This window comes from Phaenicophaeus curvirostris, chromosome 2, assembly GCF_032191515.1.
Source record: "Phaenicophaeus curvirostris isolate KB17595 chromosome 2, BPBGC_Pcur_1.0, whole genome shotgun sequence".
NCBI classification, from domain to species: domain Eukaryota; kingdom Metazoa; phylum Chordata; class Aves; order Cuculiformes; family Cuculidae; genus Phaenicophaeus; species Phaenicophaeus curvirostris.
The window spans coordinates 72,074,384-72,094,198 of record NC_091393.1 but is presented as its reverse complement, the minus strand read 5'-3'; the positions used below and the strand labels follow the sequence as shown (position 1 = coordinate 72,094,198).

At 37.4% G+C, this 19,815-nt stretch overlaps 1 protein-coding gene across 6 annotated transcripts in view; it reads left to right on the top strand.

Annotated features, from left to right (window-relative positions):
- LTBP1 (latent transforming growth factor beta binding protein 1) overlaps window positions 1–19,815 on the top strand; it is a 196,196-nt gene that overhangs the window by 78,041 nt on the left and 98,340 nt on the right. For all 6 annotated transcript variants that reach the window (XM_069852452.1, XM_069852451.1, XM_069852454.1 and 3 more), the window contains 2 exons: window positions 14,304–14,528; window positions 18,008–18,285. In XM_069852452.1, coding sequence (XP_069708553.1) covers window positions 14,304–14,528; window positions 18,008–18,285 — 503 coding nt within the window. The remainder of the gene's footprint in view (window positions 1–14,303; window positions 14,529–18,007; window positions 18,286–19,815) is intronic.

The following is a 19,815-nucleotide window of genomic DNA, read 5'->3' as shown; positions in this document are numbered from 1 at the left end:
ATGCATAATGCTTTATTTTACTGTATATGGTTTTAATTTATAGGGATTAGTTTATGTGCATCTGACTTGGAAGTACTGTAAAAACAGAACTAAGAGTGCATTTATTTGAATGATTACATTGTTGCATATTCAAATAAACACTCTACCTTGTACAGCCATAATTTTGTTATTGCTAAACCAAATGTCTTTGCACATACCTCACTGAAGATCAAGTATATGCCAACTTCAGCTTAAAAAAGAAGAAAGTTGCCTTTGAATTATGCAAGTACAGAAGAGTCTGAGAAATGTCTTTACTGGTTGAAATATGTCATTTATCACAGAGAGATTTCTTAGCAAGCAGGTTTATATTTAATGTGCAAGCAGCTATCCCTGCTCTACTAATCACAGTCTTTCCCCATTAAGCCTCCCTCTACCATTTATTCTTTTTTTTGTTTATTCTGCTCCAGGTAATTCCCCTGTCTCTGCACAGTGTAGCCTGTATAACTTTCTCCTATTCATTCCATCTATAATTAATTCTTAGATTTGAGTATCACTGTAATTGAGAGGCCTGTTTTGTAGTGCAGATGCACAGAGATTTCTGGATCTTTTTTCTGGAACATAAGCCATATCATTACACACTCATTTAAATTCTTTGAGATTTCTATCCATAAAAAATCTGAACTGTTAAAAGGGGCCAGTGAACATTCCACCTGGTATTTACATATGTGAGTCAAGTTCAAGTCCACAGCAATTTGAAACATTTTTTTGCAAATCTCTTAATGTCTTGAGTGATGCCAGTCAATGAATAGAAGGAAAACTGGATATTTGCTGCTTGCACAGGAAGGGAGTTGAGTTTTAAGAAAGCCAGTCACAAAGACTATTTCTCATCTTTATTTTCTTTAGTGAAATACATTGTTAGTTGTATGTTTAGTTTAATTTAAGGATGATAAGTTGAGCCCCAAAGGAAAATTTTTACCATTATTTTTACCATTATTCAGAAGCTCCATGTTTGCAGAACTTTAAGCAACTCTTCATATCGAAGTTTAGGAATGCAAATTCTCCAACTCCTGCCTAAGAGGGACTGCCTGTGTTCGTAGACTGTATAGGGCAGCAGTCTCCAAACTTTTTGATTGCACTTCCCTACCAGTAAAAAAATTCTGAGCACGCACTCCCTATATGTGTTTGCTTATTTATAAATGATATACACTTATTACTCTACATATCATATGTGTGTGCATAATAAAGCATACACAGAACAGAAATTAAAAATAGATGAGATAATGATAAAATAAACTATTTTGAAAATTTATTTTATTTGTTATTAGTAAAAAACATATTTCTTTTCAGCATCCTAGTAGCTTGTTTTGCACACCACCTGGCATGAGCACACCCTGCTTTGGAGACTATTGGTATAGGGAACAAAGGAGACCAGCTCCATAGCATAAGCTGTAATATTCTCTTCCGGCAGTGTGTCTGTCCATCATGTCTCTCTTAGATGCTATATATGTTAGTACTAGAACACCTTTTTTTTCAATCTAGTCTGAAGTCACATGTGTGCAAGAATTCCTATTGTGACAGTGGGGGCAAAAGAATTTTTTTGTACTTGCGGATGTTTGGTCAGGTACAACATTGTGGTATGAAGCTTGTCAATGGGGTTGCATGCAGCTCAGAGGAATTGGATGCACAGTTTAATTGCTTAGAAATGGACAAGACTAGCCAGTGTCCTGACTGTAAATTAGGTTTACTCAGCTTGTATAGCCAATTATACAGCTCTTTGAGGTTGTTTTAACAACACATATGAGAAGTGTTTAAGTTGTGTGGGTTTTAATGGATTTCCAACTGTATATTCTCTGTAGAGTAACCTTTATCATTCCCACTCATTAGCACTGACTCTGCTCCTTTTCTTCTTCAGAACTCCAGGATTTGAGTCTCTTGCTTTTCACTGGTCTCCTATGATCTAATTTATTACTCAGTCTCTGAATAATATCCTTTCCAATATTCTCATATTGTGTCACTGCCTCAAGGTCAACTCCCTAGAAAACCTTCCAGCTTCTTGTAACATAGCCAGTGCCAGAAAATCTTAGATAGTTTGTTTTTCATGTTTTTTTTAACTAGTCCAGAAAGGTCTGGATTATGAGCTATTATTTGTGTGCTATTTGGTGTCCACTTGGAAGAATCTAGTCTTTATTCTTGTAAACTTTTTCACTCTTAAATGAGCAATGTGGTAATGTTACAGTAATCAGAGAGCAGTCTCCTGATGCATGGAAATTATGGATATGTTTGTAATGACTACAGTTTGTGGCTTTCGTTTTCTGTTCTAAACATTGTTTTGTTATTGGAGGATGTCTTCTGGTATGGAGTGCAGTGGATCAGTGTTTATAGGCAGTTCGGATCTAAAGTTGGAGGTTCGTAACTGTCATGGTTTAACCCCAGCTGGCAACTAAGCCCCAGAGAGCTGCTCGCTCACTCCCCCTGGCTGGGATGGGGGAGAGAATCGGAAGAGTAGAAGTGAGAAAACAAACCAAAACAAGGAATTCATTCACTACTTCCCATCGCAGGCAGATGTTCAGCCATCTCCTGGAAAGCAAAGCTTTGTCATGCGTAACAGTGACTTGGGAAGACAAATGCCATCACTCCGAATGTGTCCCCCCTCCCTTCCTTCTTCTTTTCCCAGCTTTATATGCTGAGCATAATATCTTTTGGTGTGGAATATTCCTTTGGTCCCTCACAACCTTTTGCACACTCCCAGCCTGCTTACTGGTGGGATCACGTGAGAAGCAGAAAAGACCTTGAGTCTCTGTAAGCACTGTTCAGCAGTAACTGGACCATGCCTGTGTTGTCAACACTGTTTTCAGCACCAATCCAAAACATAGACCCATACTAGCTGTTATGGAGAATATTACCTCTGTCCCAGCCAAAACCACCACAATCCCACTCACCAAATCTTACTGGTGTGCCCAAGTCAGGACCCTAGTAGTGGGTGATTGGAGACACCTTTGTAACAGGTTGTCCTATGGATGTCCTGAAACGCCTGTTGCGGAAGCCTCTTTTCACAGACGGAGTAGGAAACCTCAGGTAACAACTTTCCAAACTTAGATGGCTCAAGAAGGCACAGAAGCTTAAATGGGATGAATCTCAGCATAAATGTCTATTATTCACTTGTCAGCAATGGTAAGGTTATTGCAATCTGTTTATATTTTGTATTCTACAGGAAATTGTTAAAGAATGATGATTTTAAAGAAGTGTTGTTAACATGCTACACTTTCAAGCCCAACCTTCCCAAGAGATTTTATTTCAGTTATATGTCTTGCACAAAGAGGAAAATTAACATCAACACACTGTAGAAATCTGAAGAAATGCATAGACTAGTTTCTCAGTATTTATTAGCATCATTGTCAAATGTCTGACGCTGGTCACTTACAATGCACTAATTCCTGATGAACAGAAAGTAGTGAGGTTTTTTCCCCTAGTATACTGATTTAGTATCTTGTGTTACGCTCAAGACATCAGGATCAGCTCTAATAAAATGAATAGATTCACCAAATATGATCAGGGTAGGAGTGAGTCATCACTTACCACTGTCTATCCCACTACCTCTAAAAATAGTGTCTGAATTGTCCCAGATATTGAGTATATTAGAAGCAGATTTAGCAAAGAGTGACTGTGAATATACTGCCTATTACTGAGCCAAATCCTCCTGTCAATCATTTCTCAACTACCATAATTTTTGATATAACCTTTGTTGAGTAACCACAGCTTTAGGCCGTTTTCCATGACAGAGCATGCCTTTTATTTTTCTGATGGCATTCAAATATTCAAATATTGTCTTTTCAGCCATCCCATTCTTTCCACATGGTAATATTTTAAGGGTTTTGGTAGCTGTCGGCCAAATGGTGCTTATGTCTGTCACCTAAACCACAGACCTATGGTTGCATTTGACGTGTCTGAGGGTAGCTAGCTTATCACATGAGCTTGAAAGGACATGATACAGATCCTGTGAGACTTCCATGCCCTTTGGCCCCACATTGAGGGATGGGTGAAACACTTAGGGGCATATCAGGTGTCTCTTGATTGAATTTGTGTGCACATTTTCAAGTCACCAACATTCAACTTTTTCTTTCTGAGATGTTTTGAAGTACTGAGTTTAAAACTGAGGAAGGCTTACATGTAGTGTGGTGAAATTATCTTATGCTTGCTCTGGATTTCTTGCTGGTCAATATGCTTATTCAACAAAAGTATATTTTTCTAAAATGCATTGCAGCATTGTCCTTTATGATCTGAACCTGCTTCCCAGTTTTTATTATTGGGATCTCCTATACTTGACAATGTAGTTTCTATTAAAGTATGACTGATGACACGCTATTGATATGCTTTTATAATGAAAAACTGAGATGCAATGGGGCAAGCATGTAGCCTGAGACAGCTCCCTTTTTCATAAGTAGGCAGTTCTTCTTCTTTAGTGTATACCTAATTTGTTACACTTACTACAACTAATTTAGAGTGAGTTGACACTAGCATTAAGTGATGGTAATCACTAGACAACCTTTCAGCAACTCTCATCAAGCTCAATTACTCATGGAGATAATGATCATCCCAGAAGCCGAGCCTGTACTTACCAGCTAAGTTAGAGGATGAATTTTAAATGGAAAGTTTGCTTTTAGGTGATGTGATAGTGTAAAATGCCTGAAGATGCATGTGATCTGATTTTGCAATGCTTTCTTCTACTTGCCTTCCTTGGTAATTGCCACATAGTGCTGCATTAAGTAGCATCACAGACTTTCCTACAATTAGGCTTTAAGGTACAGCATGATTTGCTAAAGCTTTGTACTTTTAGTGGTACATGGAGGAGCTTGAGAAGAACTGATGAAATACAGTTTTATTTGAAGAAATACATCTTCCAATCTTGTGAGAACAACAGTGAAAACACTGAGAGATAGCTAGACTGCATTCCAGAAGTGGGGTTTGGGGTTTTTTTAGTGTTTCCTTTCCTTTATTTTAAATGCATTGTTCTAGATCTGTAATAGAATTTAAAAAAAACAACTGCTGTAGTTCCTGGGTTTGGAACTTTGTTGTCAACATATATACTGCAAAGAAAATACATGTTTGTGTATGAGAAAGCATATTAAGTTTATTTTGTAAAACGGTATGACTGCAATCTGAAAATGGTGCTGGCTACAACAGACGCATAGTGTATCTATAACTTTTTTTGGGGTTATTTTCAAAAATGTAAGCATGCAACAAATTTAGAGTAACTGAATTGATAAATCATCAAATAGCCATAGCCATGCTGACAGCTGTTGACTTCCTAAGTGCAATGTCTCTTTTTAAAAACAAAATCTATGTGGTATGATCTTTCATGGAATAGTGAGAGTGACAGAAAGAGAAGGCTGTTTGGAAATTTCTTTATTTTTTTCTGTTGACAGGAAGAACCCTTCTAGAGCAAGAGCAATTCCTTAGTATTCGTGACAGCATATTTTAAAATGTGAAATCGCACCTGTCTTTTTTTCAGTGGAGATTCTTTGACAAACAAAAATTAAAATTGGAATTGATTAGGAGGAAAAATAAATGGAAAAGCCTGAAAAGATCGGAATTACTTTTGAAAGTATTCAGTTATGATTCTGCAAGGATGAAGGAAGACCCCAACCTGATTTTGTAATGATAAGTGGGACACAGGGGTTCACCGATGACAAATAGAAGGAGGGAAAATAATGATAAGTATAAACTAAAAGTTATTAAATGCAGGAAGGTAGTAAGGATAGTTAAGGAATTCACAGAGACATATTCCAGGCTAGCCATTAACTATTACATGAGAAGCCCGGTAGTGCTACAGGAGATAAGATACGACAGGCACATTTATAAACTAATTACTGCTGATAGAATAAAAGCAGAAGGATTGAATGACTATTTGCTTTGTGTGTGGAAACAGTCTGTCCAACATACATGCATTGTACAGAAATGCCTGATTACTTTCTGGAGCATCAGTGACTAGAAATACTTGTTAGAGATGATTTCAAAGTAGATGTAAGTACCATCTTGTATATGACTGCTGTTAAATTCAAGATGATAATGTTAATAAAGGTGCTGAAAGGATGAAACTTCATGCTTTCGGAGAAGCATACAGGTTTTTTTTCTCTGCTTTAAAGTTGTAGGTCCATGTTGGATCAACAAAAACTAGATTTCAAAAATATTTATAAATTTCACAGTCTAAGAGATATCTCTAAGTAGCCCTCTGGTTACATTAATGAGCATTTTCAATAGAGGAAACGAGAATCTGTTTGATCTCAGAATTTAGTTGACCTCAGAAAGGGCCCGTTTTTCCAGTGTGGCCTTGGAAACTGGCGAACAAATGCTGTGTTATGCCACTGGCAGGAGGTGGAAGCTAAAACACTTTTCCCCTTAATTGCTCTGCCTGGTTTCCTCACACTGAAATAAGGATATTTCATCTGTTCTGTCATAATATGATAGAAGGAGAGATGCATTTCTAGGACAGTTCATGTTCTCCTTTGTTCTCCCTAAAGCAATTAATATTTAAAAGCCCCATATTATCATAATACTTAGGAGTTTAGGGTGCTCTTTGCAGCGAAAACATCATCCCAAGGCTTATGTATCCTGGTTGGTAGTTTCTGGGTAAAGAAGTCCTATGTAGAAGTTAAATGTGTACATCTATATGTGATGTGTACGCAGATCTCCTTACTCTGGGATTTTTAGAGGCATCCTGCTGCTTTGGGCTTCCTGACAGAGTTGATTATGGTTGCAGTTGTGTTAGAGTGGAGTGAAGACAGTTCTTGCTACTTGAGGGCAACTCATTCTCTTGTTTAAGAATTCTTATTAGTTGAGTTCATCCTTGGACTCTGATGTTTGCTTGCATCTTTGATGCTAACAGTGTTGAAATATCACATGCACTCAATTGCAAACCAATTAAATGACCCTGCAATGCAGCTTAGCACTGATACTGTGTTGTGGGAGTGGCAGATGCAAGTAAGAAGTGAATATAGGACATGTCATCATTCTGCATTTATCTGTAGTGTTTGGGGAGTTTCTTTTAATATGTGCACGATCCAGACAGGAATAACACCACAAACCTTGTTTATTTTGGCAATGACTTGGTTTCCTTGTCTGGATAAACAGCAGTACTTATGATCCTATTCCCAAGTGGAGCTGCATTGCTTTGTTAAAGATCCCTTGGTAATAATAGTTAAGAAATATAAGACAAATTCTAATGAAATCAGTCACCATGGTAATTCCCTATAGCTGAGAATCCAGTTTAGTAGCTGCATATTTTTTCTTATCATGCCATTAGTTTTGAGGTGGGTTCTTGTTTGAAATTTTCCTTTTCAGCATTCATTGCAGACCTTATTTCTTTCTGGAGGAGGCATCTGAAGTGCGTTCAGTATCATGTTCAGCCTTTTATGATGATTTCTATTAATGTATTGCAGCGTTCAGAGTAAAAATTCACTTGGTAAGATCCTTGTAATATTTATACATGTACTAATATGCAGTATGAAGGTGGTAGTATAAGGGACCTCATTTAATATAGCTCTGTATCACTTTCTGGTCAGAAGTCTGGCGTAATGGAACATATCACCTTGAATGACAAAGTAGTTTTTTTCCACTTGTGAACATTTCTGTGTTTTACTTCTTTCTTACTGAACAAATGCGAATGTTAATGCAAACGCTGAAGTGACTGCTGCATTTTTTCACAGGATTGAGACTTGGGTGTTCATATGCAAAGGAACACATATAACAGCTTCGAATGTATTACATTGATGATAGTTATGACTGCAGAAACAAAGAATAAGGAGAAACAAAATCCTGGGAGTAGATTTTGGTGTTCTAATTCGCAAATTTATCAAATCTAATAAAAACAGCTGCCGTTATTTAAGAAATGTACTTTGAAGTTATGATGTTCTTTGAAGTATGAGCCTTAACTATACTGTTGTTGTCTGTCATTCCTACTAATTTACAATTATTTGTTTTACAAATATTACATGTTTAAATTCATGCCATTTGAGGGGAATCTATATTTATGTAAGCTAATTTAAAACTACTGAAACTAGTAATAAATCTAATGGAACTATTTACTAGTGATATTTCTGTATGACAGCTCTACCATTGTTTTTTTTGCATTGTAATTTTTTGGTGTACCCAACTGAGAAAGTGCTCACTGTTGTTCTACCCACCTTTCCTGCACTGATTTTGCAGCAACGTTCTTACTTTTACAAGTATCTTTAAAAATATAATTGCATGTTATTATGCGTATTACAGGGTATTATTCTGGCTAACTTCATGCTTTATACTTAAGCCATTGTTGATGCATTCAACAAAGGAAACTGGAGGACAGCCTCAAAACATTTTTACATTGTTGAGTACTAGAGATTTCATTAAAAATTGCTGTGACAGGGGGGCTTATCCCCCAAGCAATAATGCTGTATGTTATGTACCCTGACTGCTCTCTCAGCAGTAGCAGGGTATCCATTTCTACATGTTTGCTTATGTCTGGAACCAGCTCTGGTTCCAATCCTCACTGTTTGGATCAGTGAGTAGCAGCTGTACGTAACATGGGATCTGTGGATGGTGACTAAGCTATTCACATGAGCAGGGCATCCCTTTCCTGTTTTCAGTGGTGAGCAGAAAAGAGCATTTTTTATCTGCTGCTGGAGCTATCACCATCAAATTTGCTTTTAAAAAGTGTGTTTGATAGAATGATTTTCTTAGAAGTTATCAAAATACAAACATTAGGATAATTTCTGAGGTGAATGTAGAGGTCTTGTGGTATTAAAACAGGGCCATTTAAAGCTTATTTTCTTTTCTCCTTCTGCTTCCCAAAGCACAGTTTTGTAATATCAAAGTTCTCTTAATCTTACTTAAAAAAAAAGAAATTGGTTATTTAACTTTCAACTTCTTTACCTAACACTTATGGATTACAACCAGGAATATGAAAACAAAATCATTTAGGATGGAGTACTTAGAAAATAAAGAGACAACAAGTAAGGCATGGCAAAAAAAAATAGGGGAATAGGGAAGTGTCTAAACTGGAGGACAGCATCGTTACTGTAGCTCATGCCTCTGTGCCTCATGTAAGTAACAGAGTTTCTGCAACAAGAAAGTAGATATAAGTTCAGAATAATTGCGTAGATATGTGAATAGCACCGTTGGGTTTCAACTTTTACATAAAATGTATGGTGTTTAGAGGCACTGCATAAGAAGAAAGTTGTATATGGCAGTGCTTCCCCTCAATGAATGCCACCTCTTTCCCTGTGAAAAATTGTATTTAGTAGAATTGCGTGCTAGGCCCTTCGTGCTTAGTAACAGCATAGGTGAAAGATGCCCAAAACAACACTGGATAACGGTGTAGTACTCCGAGACAAAAATTAATCCGCTGGTTTATGATGCATTCAGTGGAAATACTGTAATCTAACGAGCAGTTTAAGATTTTCCTTGGAGAACCTGCTGATGTAATTGAATAGTGCTTACACATGAATAGTTGGTAGCAGGTAAGGAGAAAAGGCAAAGAGTGGTGAGGGAAGGTGAGACAGAAACTGACACGTTCCCTGCGGCATAAAAGAAAAGCAATTTGGAGAGTCAGAAGAGGAGCATTCCAAAACTCATCATTTTCTTCAACACTGGTTACAGGAAGAGGTTTTCCATCAATCCTTAGGGCTTATTTGGGTAAGCATGGGCTATTTTGTAAGGATTAGGAGGATTTAGGTGCTTGGAGTTTGTTTTGCTGTGCATTATTTTGATTAAATGAAAACATTCGGAATTGATTAAATTAGTTTGTCTGGAGCTGTTCAAAGTTGTTTGAGTATCTTGAAAACAAGTTAGATGATGTAATTACATGGACAAACTGTTTATCAGTGGTTTCCTAGCTTCTTTGTTCATGGTGTCATACCCTAGTCTTATGTTTCCAACCTAAAGCCGTGGCAACTTTTATCAGGACTTGTGTTGCAAATATCCTCCTTTTTCTGTGCATTCAGCTTTTCAGAGATGCCCTGTGGGGACATCTTGACACACCTTCTCTGCTTGGCTCATTTTTAACAGTGGTACCCACTAAGCTGTGCCAGGCAGGGGGGAATTAAGGCCTTTAGATGCCAGAGAAATCAAAGCTTGTTGTCACCAGTAGATTGCCCAAGGATAAGAATATTTCTTAGAAAGTTTGAAATTCCCTAAACCTATCTCTACATTTCTAAAGGATGGATATTCATTTATATTAAGAAATCATTACATTAGCTTAATTGTAATTTGGCTGATTCTTAAAAGACAGCTGAGAGATTTGTCTTACAGCAGGTTGAAATGAAGAATTTGTTGCCTTTTTATGTCCATTAATACTTGATTTGTTTTGTTTGTAAGATACCCACGAGTGAACTGAAATTTCTTGTTGTCTAGTGCTGACCTATCTCTACGTTTTTGCCAGGCTCTAGGCAGTTAGAGGGTTTCTCACCGTAATGGATATTTTTATTTCCTTTTTTTCCCCCTTTTCAGAGGAAATGGCAACAGCCCAGTGAGAATCAGGCTCCAGTGCACTCCTTGTCTAAACACCAGTTGTGAACACATGTGCAAACCCAGCATCTTCAGATGGCCTTTCCTAGCATGTGGGTCTGGGTTTTGTCAGGAGTGTCCCCTATGCCTCTAGCAGCATTCAGCCATTCTGTTTCTTTAAGTTCTTCAACCTCAGTGACAAAAGAAAACAAAGCAAAAAACTTTAATCAGAAGTTGACCTGTTCAAACATACCCTGGCTTTGTATCCTGTTCCTATCTTTAGTGGTCCTTTCCCCAGGGCTTTTTGGTCTTTGTAAGCTGAGATTCCCAGAGCCTTGTCAAGGAAAAGCAGCATTTCCTTCCTCTGCCTTTTCAGAGGCTTACCCAGCTTCAGCTCACTTTTGATAAATGGTCTCTGGGTTATTTCCAGCTCTGGTGAAGTTGGGTGCTTATGATTTCCAGTACCAGTGTTGTAATCAAATGTAGCCCTGTCTCCTGGCCATAAACTACCTGACAAAACATCGCGTGTGTTGTGTGCTTATTCTACCTATTTTAAGTTATTTGATATTTTATTTCAGCATGCTTCATTCTTCATTATTTGGATTTGGGTTTTGTTTAATTTTTTTAAGTTCTCATAATATTTGCCTTTTGAGATTATCAAGTTTTCAGTTTAGCCTGGGGATTGCATCCTATGTGGTTTTATGTAGCTGTGTACAATTTACAGTTGCATTTTTCAAAATTTTTTATTTTTTTATTACCAAATTTTATATTAGAATGGTTTTAATATATTCTTATTTAAAATTCATTCCTCATACATTTGGCCAGACCTTCAAGAGATTTAAATATATCTACAAAAATCAGTGACTGAGTGACTTGCACCACATGATAGTGTGGGCAGTTTGGAATTTTTATTTTCTGTTCTATGTAAATACTGAGAAATTAAACATTCTTCATTATTTACCTCATGCTAGCCCTTTCAGTGGCATTTGTTTGCACATATTTGCACAAGTTATTTGTGTGAATATCCACAGCAAACAGTTACAAAAAGGGACATGAATGAGCCCTTTTCTATTGGGATCTTCCCAGTATTTTTAGCACAAACTTTTGTTTGCTTGGAAGCAAAGCTTTTAACATGCCTGTTTGTAACTTGGTGGACTTCTGCAGCAGAGGGGAGCGTGAAGAGCACCCTACAATGCAGAGGTGCCTGCACCACGTGGCCTTCTAGGTGCTGACTGCTTTATAGGAACAGGTGCTCCAAAGAAAGTAATTTATCAAATTGCAGGGCAATATTGGTTATATTTATGTTGTTTAAAAGCTGGATTTTACACTTTACTTTGTTGCCTCCAAAATGGAGGGGGTAGAAGGAAAAGCTATGGAACAGGCTTTTTCTGCTCAAAGAATTTCTCAGTGACCCTATTGCTATTTGTCTTTGTTTCACTGCACTTCTTTCAAGCACCAGATTGCTGTTCCCTTAACACTACTTTACACTATTTCATTGTGCCATGTTACTTTCTGAGGAAAACCACCTTAGTTTTCAACCTTGCTGAGGTAGATATTTACAAGGACCTAAAATTCTTTGTAGTTGTTCTAAAATTCTTTGTATGTTGTCGTTTGCGTTAACTTGCTTATTTGTGGCTGATCAGGACAATAATCATAGAATGATTTGGGATAAAATGGACCTTAAAGATCATCTATTTCCAACCCCCTGCAATGGGCAGAGAGACGCCTCCCACTGAATTAGGTTGGTCAGAGCCTCATCCAACCTGGTGTTGAACACTTCTACGGATGAGGCATCTATGATTTCTCTGGGCAACCTGTTCCAGTGCCTCACCACCCTCATCATGAATTATTTCTTCCTAATATCTAATCTAAATCTCCCATCTTTCAACTTTAAACCTTCACCACTCGTTCTATTGCTGCACTCCCTGATAAAGAGCACATCCGCATCTTTCCTTTAGGCCCCCTTTTAAGTACTAGAAGGCTGCTAGAAGGTCTCACTTGAGTCTTCTCTTCTCCAGGCTGAACAACCGCAACTCTCTCAGCCTGTCCTCATATGGGAGGTGCTCCAGCCCTGTGATCATCTTAGTGGCACTCCTCTGGACTTCGGTCTAAGGGATCCATAATGGTGCCAGGGGCAGGAATATCTGTCATGCTTTAACTACTGCTGGGGTCCAAAATCCTTCATTTTGCCTGGAAGTAACACCTGTTCGGTAGAGTTGTCTTTTACGCACTCGGATGAAGTCCAAACAATGTTGGAACCCAGAAAAGTGAGGCCTTCTCTGGCATGGACGGTCTTCTAAAGTCAAGTAGACCTTTTAATGCAGTACTACAGCTTGAAGTACTTTCAGTCAGTTTCTAAATGAAATGAAAATATGAGATAAGATGAGGAAAATATTAAATATACATTTGCAGAACAGAGTGGAAAAACAGTTCTGGCAGTTTACATTTGTGCGTGAACCTGTCTGGCTATCAGGCAGTACCGTTCCTGTCAGTACAATGTGCTCTGTGATGAGCCAGGCTTATTGCGCTGTTTCTTGGGCTTTTCGTGGGCCAAGCGAATTATGCATCTGGGTTGGAACAACTTGGGTTGCTGAATGTCCTGCTTTTTCTTCTTGCGACACATAACATGCAAGTTCATTTTCCAGTACTGATGTTCTGTGGTATTAATAATAGCAGTGGGCTGCCGTTGTCCAGAGGTTACGCCACTTAGAATAATAAGCACTAGGCTCCTAATTACCTTGCATTATCTACAGTTTCTCATTTTTATTGTAATTCAATATAGACTGAGCAATACCACTCTGGCAAAATGCCATAATTACTCTGAAGTCTAGATTTTTATTTATTTATTCTTGCACTTAGAATCTTATCTTAAAGCTGACAAATGTGCTGTTTCTCAAAAAAAAATCTTTTATTTTTGAAAAAATGACCTTAGTTTGTCTTAAACAAAGCTTATGGTATTTTTCCTGTTCTTTTTACATCACTTAGTTCTTGAAAATGTTGACAGCTCAGCCAGATTATGGTTGATTATAAAGTCTCACATAATACTTTTAGAAACTGCTGAACTGTGTCTGTTACTGTTTGTATCTCTGAGTAACTGATATTGCTGTAATGTGCAAGTACTAGGTGGCACAGAAGTAATTACCCTTGTCTTTATATTGCAAGTTAAAATACTTTATTACTTAGGAATTGGTCTCTGAAATTATTTGAGTATACTCTTTCTACATTTTTATGGTCTTTGTGGGTGAGTATACAAATTAGCTTCTTTTAACTGAGAGATAAATATTAAGCAAAAATCTAGATACTCAGTAAGATACTGTTTTCCAGAAAACAGTCAAGGCTTACAGTAAAAATGGAAATTTTATCCCTAGTTCTGTGTACTCTCCAGGTTTTCCCCAGTCTTCCAGGGAAGTGTCGGTGGTCCAGAATTTTCAGAAATGAGAGACTGGCTATATCAGAATACCTGTACCGAAGTGTAAATAAAAGTTACAGACAGGCACCAGGTTAGCTTCTTATTTAATAGCATAATGAAATAAAATAGATGGGATTTCTAAGGTAAGAATGTCCTTGCCCTGTTCATCCTGGTGAGACAATGCAAAGCAGGCAGAGGAGGAGGGTTTGTCATGGAGGGAAGATGCGAACCAGGCAGAGATCACAAGGAGGGGAAGGGAGTGTTCTACCAAAAGGCAATCAAAAGCGCGTATCAGATGAACAGTCATTCCTCAGATATCAGAAGAGCAAAGGACCCCAAACCTAGTCCTTTTCTTCTCAACTTCTGTGTAATATGTGGTCAGATAATACTAAAGCTAAAGTCATTAATAAAATTGTTCTTTCTGTTTTCCTTTCAGTTATTTGCCACCTTCCATGCATGAATGGAGGCCAGTGCAGTTCTAGAGATAAATGCCAGTGCCCTCCTAATTACACTGGTAAACTTTGTCAGATCCCTGTGCAGACTGCCAATACTCCCAAACTGTACCATCACCCACAACAGGCGAACAAGGCTGTAGGATCACAAGTTATCCACTCTACTCACACTTTACCACTGACAATGTCTGGACAGCAAGGTGTAAAAGGTAATTTTTTCCATGATAAGTATTTTTCCCTTTGAAGTTGATTGTATTGACTCTTTGACCACTAATGATAGTGATCTGTCTACATAGTTCAAATATTAACACCACAACTTTAATCACAAGCCCACCAGAATGACTGGGAAGTATTTTGCTTGATGACTGAAACAGTAAGAAATGACAGTGCTATTGAAAAGTGTTTATAAGTAAATTTACTTCACTTTCAGTGGAATTTAATGCAGATTGCAGAGTCAAGGGGTAATGCCAGGGGCTTCTTCCAGGAGTGTAAACCTGTTCAAAAAGAGAAGGATTGTGGCTGAACCAGGTCTACAAATTGCAGTTTACCTAGATAGAAAGTTGCAGGTGATTCCATGGGTACTAGAGGAGGGAAGAGACAATGCTTTTCAATGTAATAAAATTTAAAGCTATGTAAAACTAAAAATACAATCTGTATTTATCTTTGTTATATCATTTGGTCGAATTCTAGAAGTTCATTTTGTGGTGAAGATAGGCCATGATATGATTCAGTCAATAACAATATCATAGTAAAAACTGGAAAACATTTCCTACTGGTGCTGTGAAGAAGGCAGAGGAAGCAGAAGAAGGCAGAAGATCAGGAACAAGAAAAGCTGTGAGGTTAATCAAATTTTGTCCAGTCAAAAAAACTTAAGTGAGCCTCAGGTTTCCATTTTCCCTAGTACTTTTTTGGTGTGGTAACAAGTTCTGATGGTCTTGAAGAGAAGTGTTGGATTTTTCTTTTGCGTGTCCTGTGACTCTGGGTTGCATTTTTTTGTGGGTGAGATCCCGCCCATATAGAATAACCCCTGCAATTCAATTTCACAACATATGAATTGTGTGAACTTTGTTTGTTTGAATTGTCAGATTGATTCTTTTTCTTGCTGAGGGTAATTTTACAATTACCTCTCCAAGATTGCTGCCTCTGAATGACAACAAAATATTATAGGGGAAAGACATGAGGCGTCTCAGTTGTTGCCTGAGACAACTAGTTACTGAGTAACATTGCTAACAGATGCCAAACTATTTATGTTTGTGGTAAATATAATCTAATGTAATAATTCTGTTTTCAGACATGGACATAGCCGTGAAGGAAGCGTTGACAGTATCCTCCTAGAAACACAATATTTTGTGAACACTTTTAAGTATCTGCTCCATTATTTCAATGGATTTGTTCTCTAGGGACTGCTACAGAATCCATTGGGAAATAGTTTCCACTGACATGTTGGAGTACTATTCCCTAGAGCTCCACAGAACTTTTCTGACTCAAAAAAACCCCAAAACACACAAAATAAAACCTCCAGTCCCCCGCCCCCCTGCCAACAACAACAAGAAGGGGAGGAGTGAGCAAATTAGAGAGTATAATTACCTAAACATTTAGCAGAGCAGAAATTTATTTCTGTGACTATTTACTTTGAGATCAAATTAGCTTAGACAATTAAAAAAAAAATAGGTATGATTGTTTTTCAGATTTAGCGTTGCTGTCCTAAAACACACAATAGATTTCTTACTGCTAAAATGTCTGACCTCTTGAATATTTTTATTCCTGACCCTCAAGTCCTCATCAGAAGCATCAGCAGTCACCATGTCTTTTCTTCTCTTTCAATGCCCAAATGAGGATGTTGGATTGTGGAGAGAGGAGTGTTTCATTTCTTTCAAGGAAAGAATAAAACAATTCGTCCTGAATTGGCTGGCAGAAACAAAAATTAATCTGCACATCTAGGCTGTGATCCAAGACCTGGAGAGCATTGTGGTGATAATACTAAATGGAAGGAGAAACTAGCCTAAATTTGAACATCTCTAGATGGAATGATAGATTAAACCAGAGCAATTCAATGATTTCTTTTGAGGGCTATTGTATTCTTTAGATTTATCAGCTGGAGAAGCTGGTGAAGGGATCCTTCTTTATACATAAAAAAGTATGATGCTAAGTTGGGGTGAGTTTTGTTATTTCCATAGCAAACTATGCTGTCTTGCTTTGCCCTGCAAAACAGTCTAGTATCCCAAGACAGACCTTACTGCTGCTTCTTGTAACACTGAATCTTTTCCTTGTGAATTTACCGGTAACAGAACTCACATAGAATAAATTTTGCTTGAAGGTTGTTTTCTGCTGCAGGCGACATCTGAAGAGCCATTAGGGCCCTGCAGCTATATTGCGCTGACTTTCTACTACCTTATTCCTGACATTTCTGTCTGCAGTGTGTTGGGAGACTTTCATAAGCAAAGCAATGCAGGACAGATTAAAATAAACGTCTTTTTTGTTTTTTAAGGAATTCCTTTGTGAGACTAATTAGTACTGAAATATGCCTAGAGAAATGTTAATACTTGGGAAAAAAACCCAAAAGTAATTTCTACAAAATAATGTCATTTTAAAGTAGCTAAAATAAAGGAAATATGCTTCCTGGGAAATGAAACTGTGAGGTTGAAATTTGTAAATAAGAACTGAAAATGTCTAATAAAGTTCAAAGGAGCAGTCTGTCCTCATGGAAGCAAGTAGGTGATTTGGAAGATTCAACAATTCAGTATGCATTGTAGAGAAAGTATGTCAATTGATATTTTTTGGTTCTTTATGTTTGGAAGGGGTGTTACATCTAATAGATTGGCTGGCCTCAAGTAGTCTGTGCAGTGCTTGCTGAAGAGAGGAACCTAACCAGACACAATAAATGCTAATTTCATTATGTAATTTACAATCTACGAATTATTTTATGCACCTCTACTCCATGCTCCCTCCCCCAGTAATTTGAGTTACATGTTTAAAGGACATTTTGTTTTAAGAAGCCTTGAGGCTCATAAACAGTTTCTGTGCACATTACGTTATCGGAGGGTCTCAGTCTATATATCCAGACTTAAAATTACAACTGTATTTAAAAATGGAAATATCTGAAAAACATTTCCTCCCTCTTTATCTGCTAAATCCTGAATCTGGAGTTCAGTGAAGGGAGTGGTGGTTTTAGACGGTTGAGGTGCTGGCAACTGTTGCAGGGGCAAACTCAGGACTTGGCAGGTCTATAAAGGTGAAGGGATAAAATCTGAAGCTTTTTCTGTGTCCAGAGAAAAATGATGGATCTGAAAAAGAAAATAACGCTTACAATATATCCAAAAATAACCCAGTAGAATTTGAATTCTGGAACTTTGAATAAGATTCTTATTATACAGTATGACCACAAATATTAGTGTCACACCACTCAATCTGGACATCCATATTTATGTAGCAGTCTTTACAATCCTATAAAGTCATTCTTTCCTTTGTGAAGAGTTTTCATTTTCTTGCTTTGTTAATGAGACTGTGCATTCTTTCAGCCTTCCCTCTAAACCCTAAATTTGGGCTTCATTTATATTTCAGTCACTTTAAGGCATTCTGTAAAAATTCAAAGGTACAAAAAAGAATTGTCTTAGAGATGCTTATCACACCTTTTTTTGCATAATTTATTACCAAGTTTTCTCACTTGTTTTTCCTTCCCTTATTTTAGTGAAGTTCCCTCCTAACATAGTGAATATACATGTGAAACATCCTCCTGAAGCCTCAGTTCAGATCCATCAAGTTTCAAGAATTGACAGCACATCGACAGGACAAAAAGCAAAAGTACCTCAGCCAGGACATCCACAGGTCTCTTACCAAGGTCTTCCATATCAGAAGACCCAGAAAGGACATACTACTTACACAAATCAACAACCCATTCCTCATATGTTTCCTGTTTCAGTTAAAACTCAGCTTGGACGCTGCTTCCAGGAGACTATTGGGACACAGGTAAGAAATGCTTCTTAAGACTTTTGAGACAGGTAGCTTTAAAACAATATTATGAAAGAATGAAGAAATTTTTCACCAATCATCAGGAAAGGACGTACTCAACATTCTATTCTAAAAGAAAACTATTTTAAGTATGTGATTTTTTTACAAAATAACATTTTCCTGAACCTCCTTTTCCTTCCGGTTCATATCTTTATTTTCTGCAGACTTGGACCCCTGACATTCTGATTTCAGTTATTCTATACACAACTTCTCCATTTATAAGCTTTTTCTCCAAATAAAAAAAAAAGATACTCTAAATTCTAGTTCCTTCTCTCCTAACTGAACAACTGAGATTACACTAGCTTCCACAGCTTGTTCTTTGCTTTAATGAGTCTTTTTTCATGTGCATCTCAACAGCTGGTGTTTTTCAAGGAGCTGCGTTTTTCATTGAAATCCATATTCAAGAACTTCGTATGTTTTACACTACTGTGGGCTAATGTTTTTAATCTATGGAAATGTGACCATTGTATCAGACCATGAAAGCCAACTGAGTGTTTGCTAGAGCATTAAAACCTTAGATCAGTTTAAAATAATACAATCACATCAGGTTTTTACATATGACCATTCAAAATTACATATCTTCTTTCAGCTCTTCAAAGCACTGTAATGAGCAACACAGCATTATCATTTTTTGCATATTTGCATTTATACACAAATATACATTGAGAGGAAAAAAGCACATGTGGAGACATTGTAAAAAAATCAGTAAGACCCTATTACTTATTGCTTATCACCTTGCTGAAATTTAACTTTTCAGACTGAATTTTTTCCTGCTCGACATGTGCCTCAGGCTGAATTTTTTTGAGAGGTTTCTGAAAATCACTCACTTGTTTTGAGGGATGATGTTAGAGAAGGAATATGCTGTTTTACTCAGGCTGTAAATTATCACTGTTTCATTGAAGATTTGTATCATCTGCATGCTTTGAAGTGAAACTTAAATTTATCATAAAGGTCACTCTGCTTTTGGTCCTTCCAAGAACACGCACCCAAAATTAGCAAGTGTTCAAGCATCAAAATATATATATATATTCCACAGTTACTTGTTAGATATTGTCAACAAAATTCTGCAAAGATTTCATCTGCAGACAGCATGGTCTGCCTTCCCCTCAAAGGGACGGTAAATGTCCTTTACAGGTATTTCTTCCAGCTGTCAGTGAATGCTGTGATGCCCAATGTTAGAGCTGACAGCAAGGAAATTGCTCCCAGGCAGCACAAACAAACAAACAAACAAGAAGAGACCTCATTCACAGAGGAGCAAGGAGCTTTGGAGGAGATCAGTGATGGGGGACAGATAGGAGGAGAAGCAAGATGGAATCAGAAGCAGAGTGAGGGTAATATTCGTGACAGATCCCAAGGTAATGATTTCAGTTACCTTTCAGAACTTCAAACTGAAATCACAGTTCCTTAGTGTTGGACATTCTCTGTCATCTCCGAAGAACTTTTCCTGTGAAATATTTTTCTCCTTTAAGTGATTGGCTTCTGTAGAGT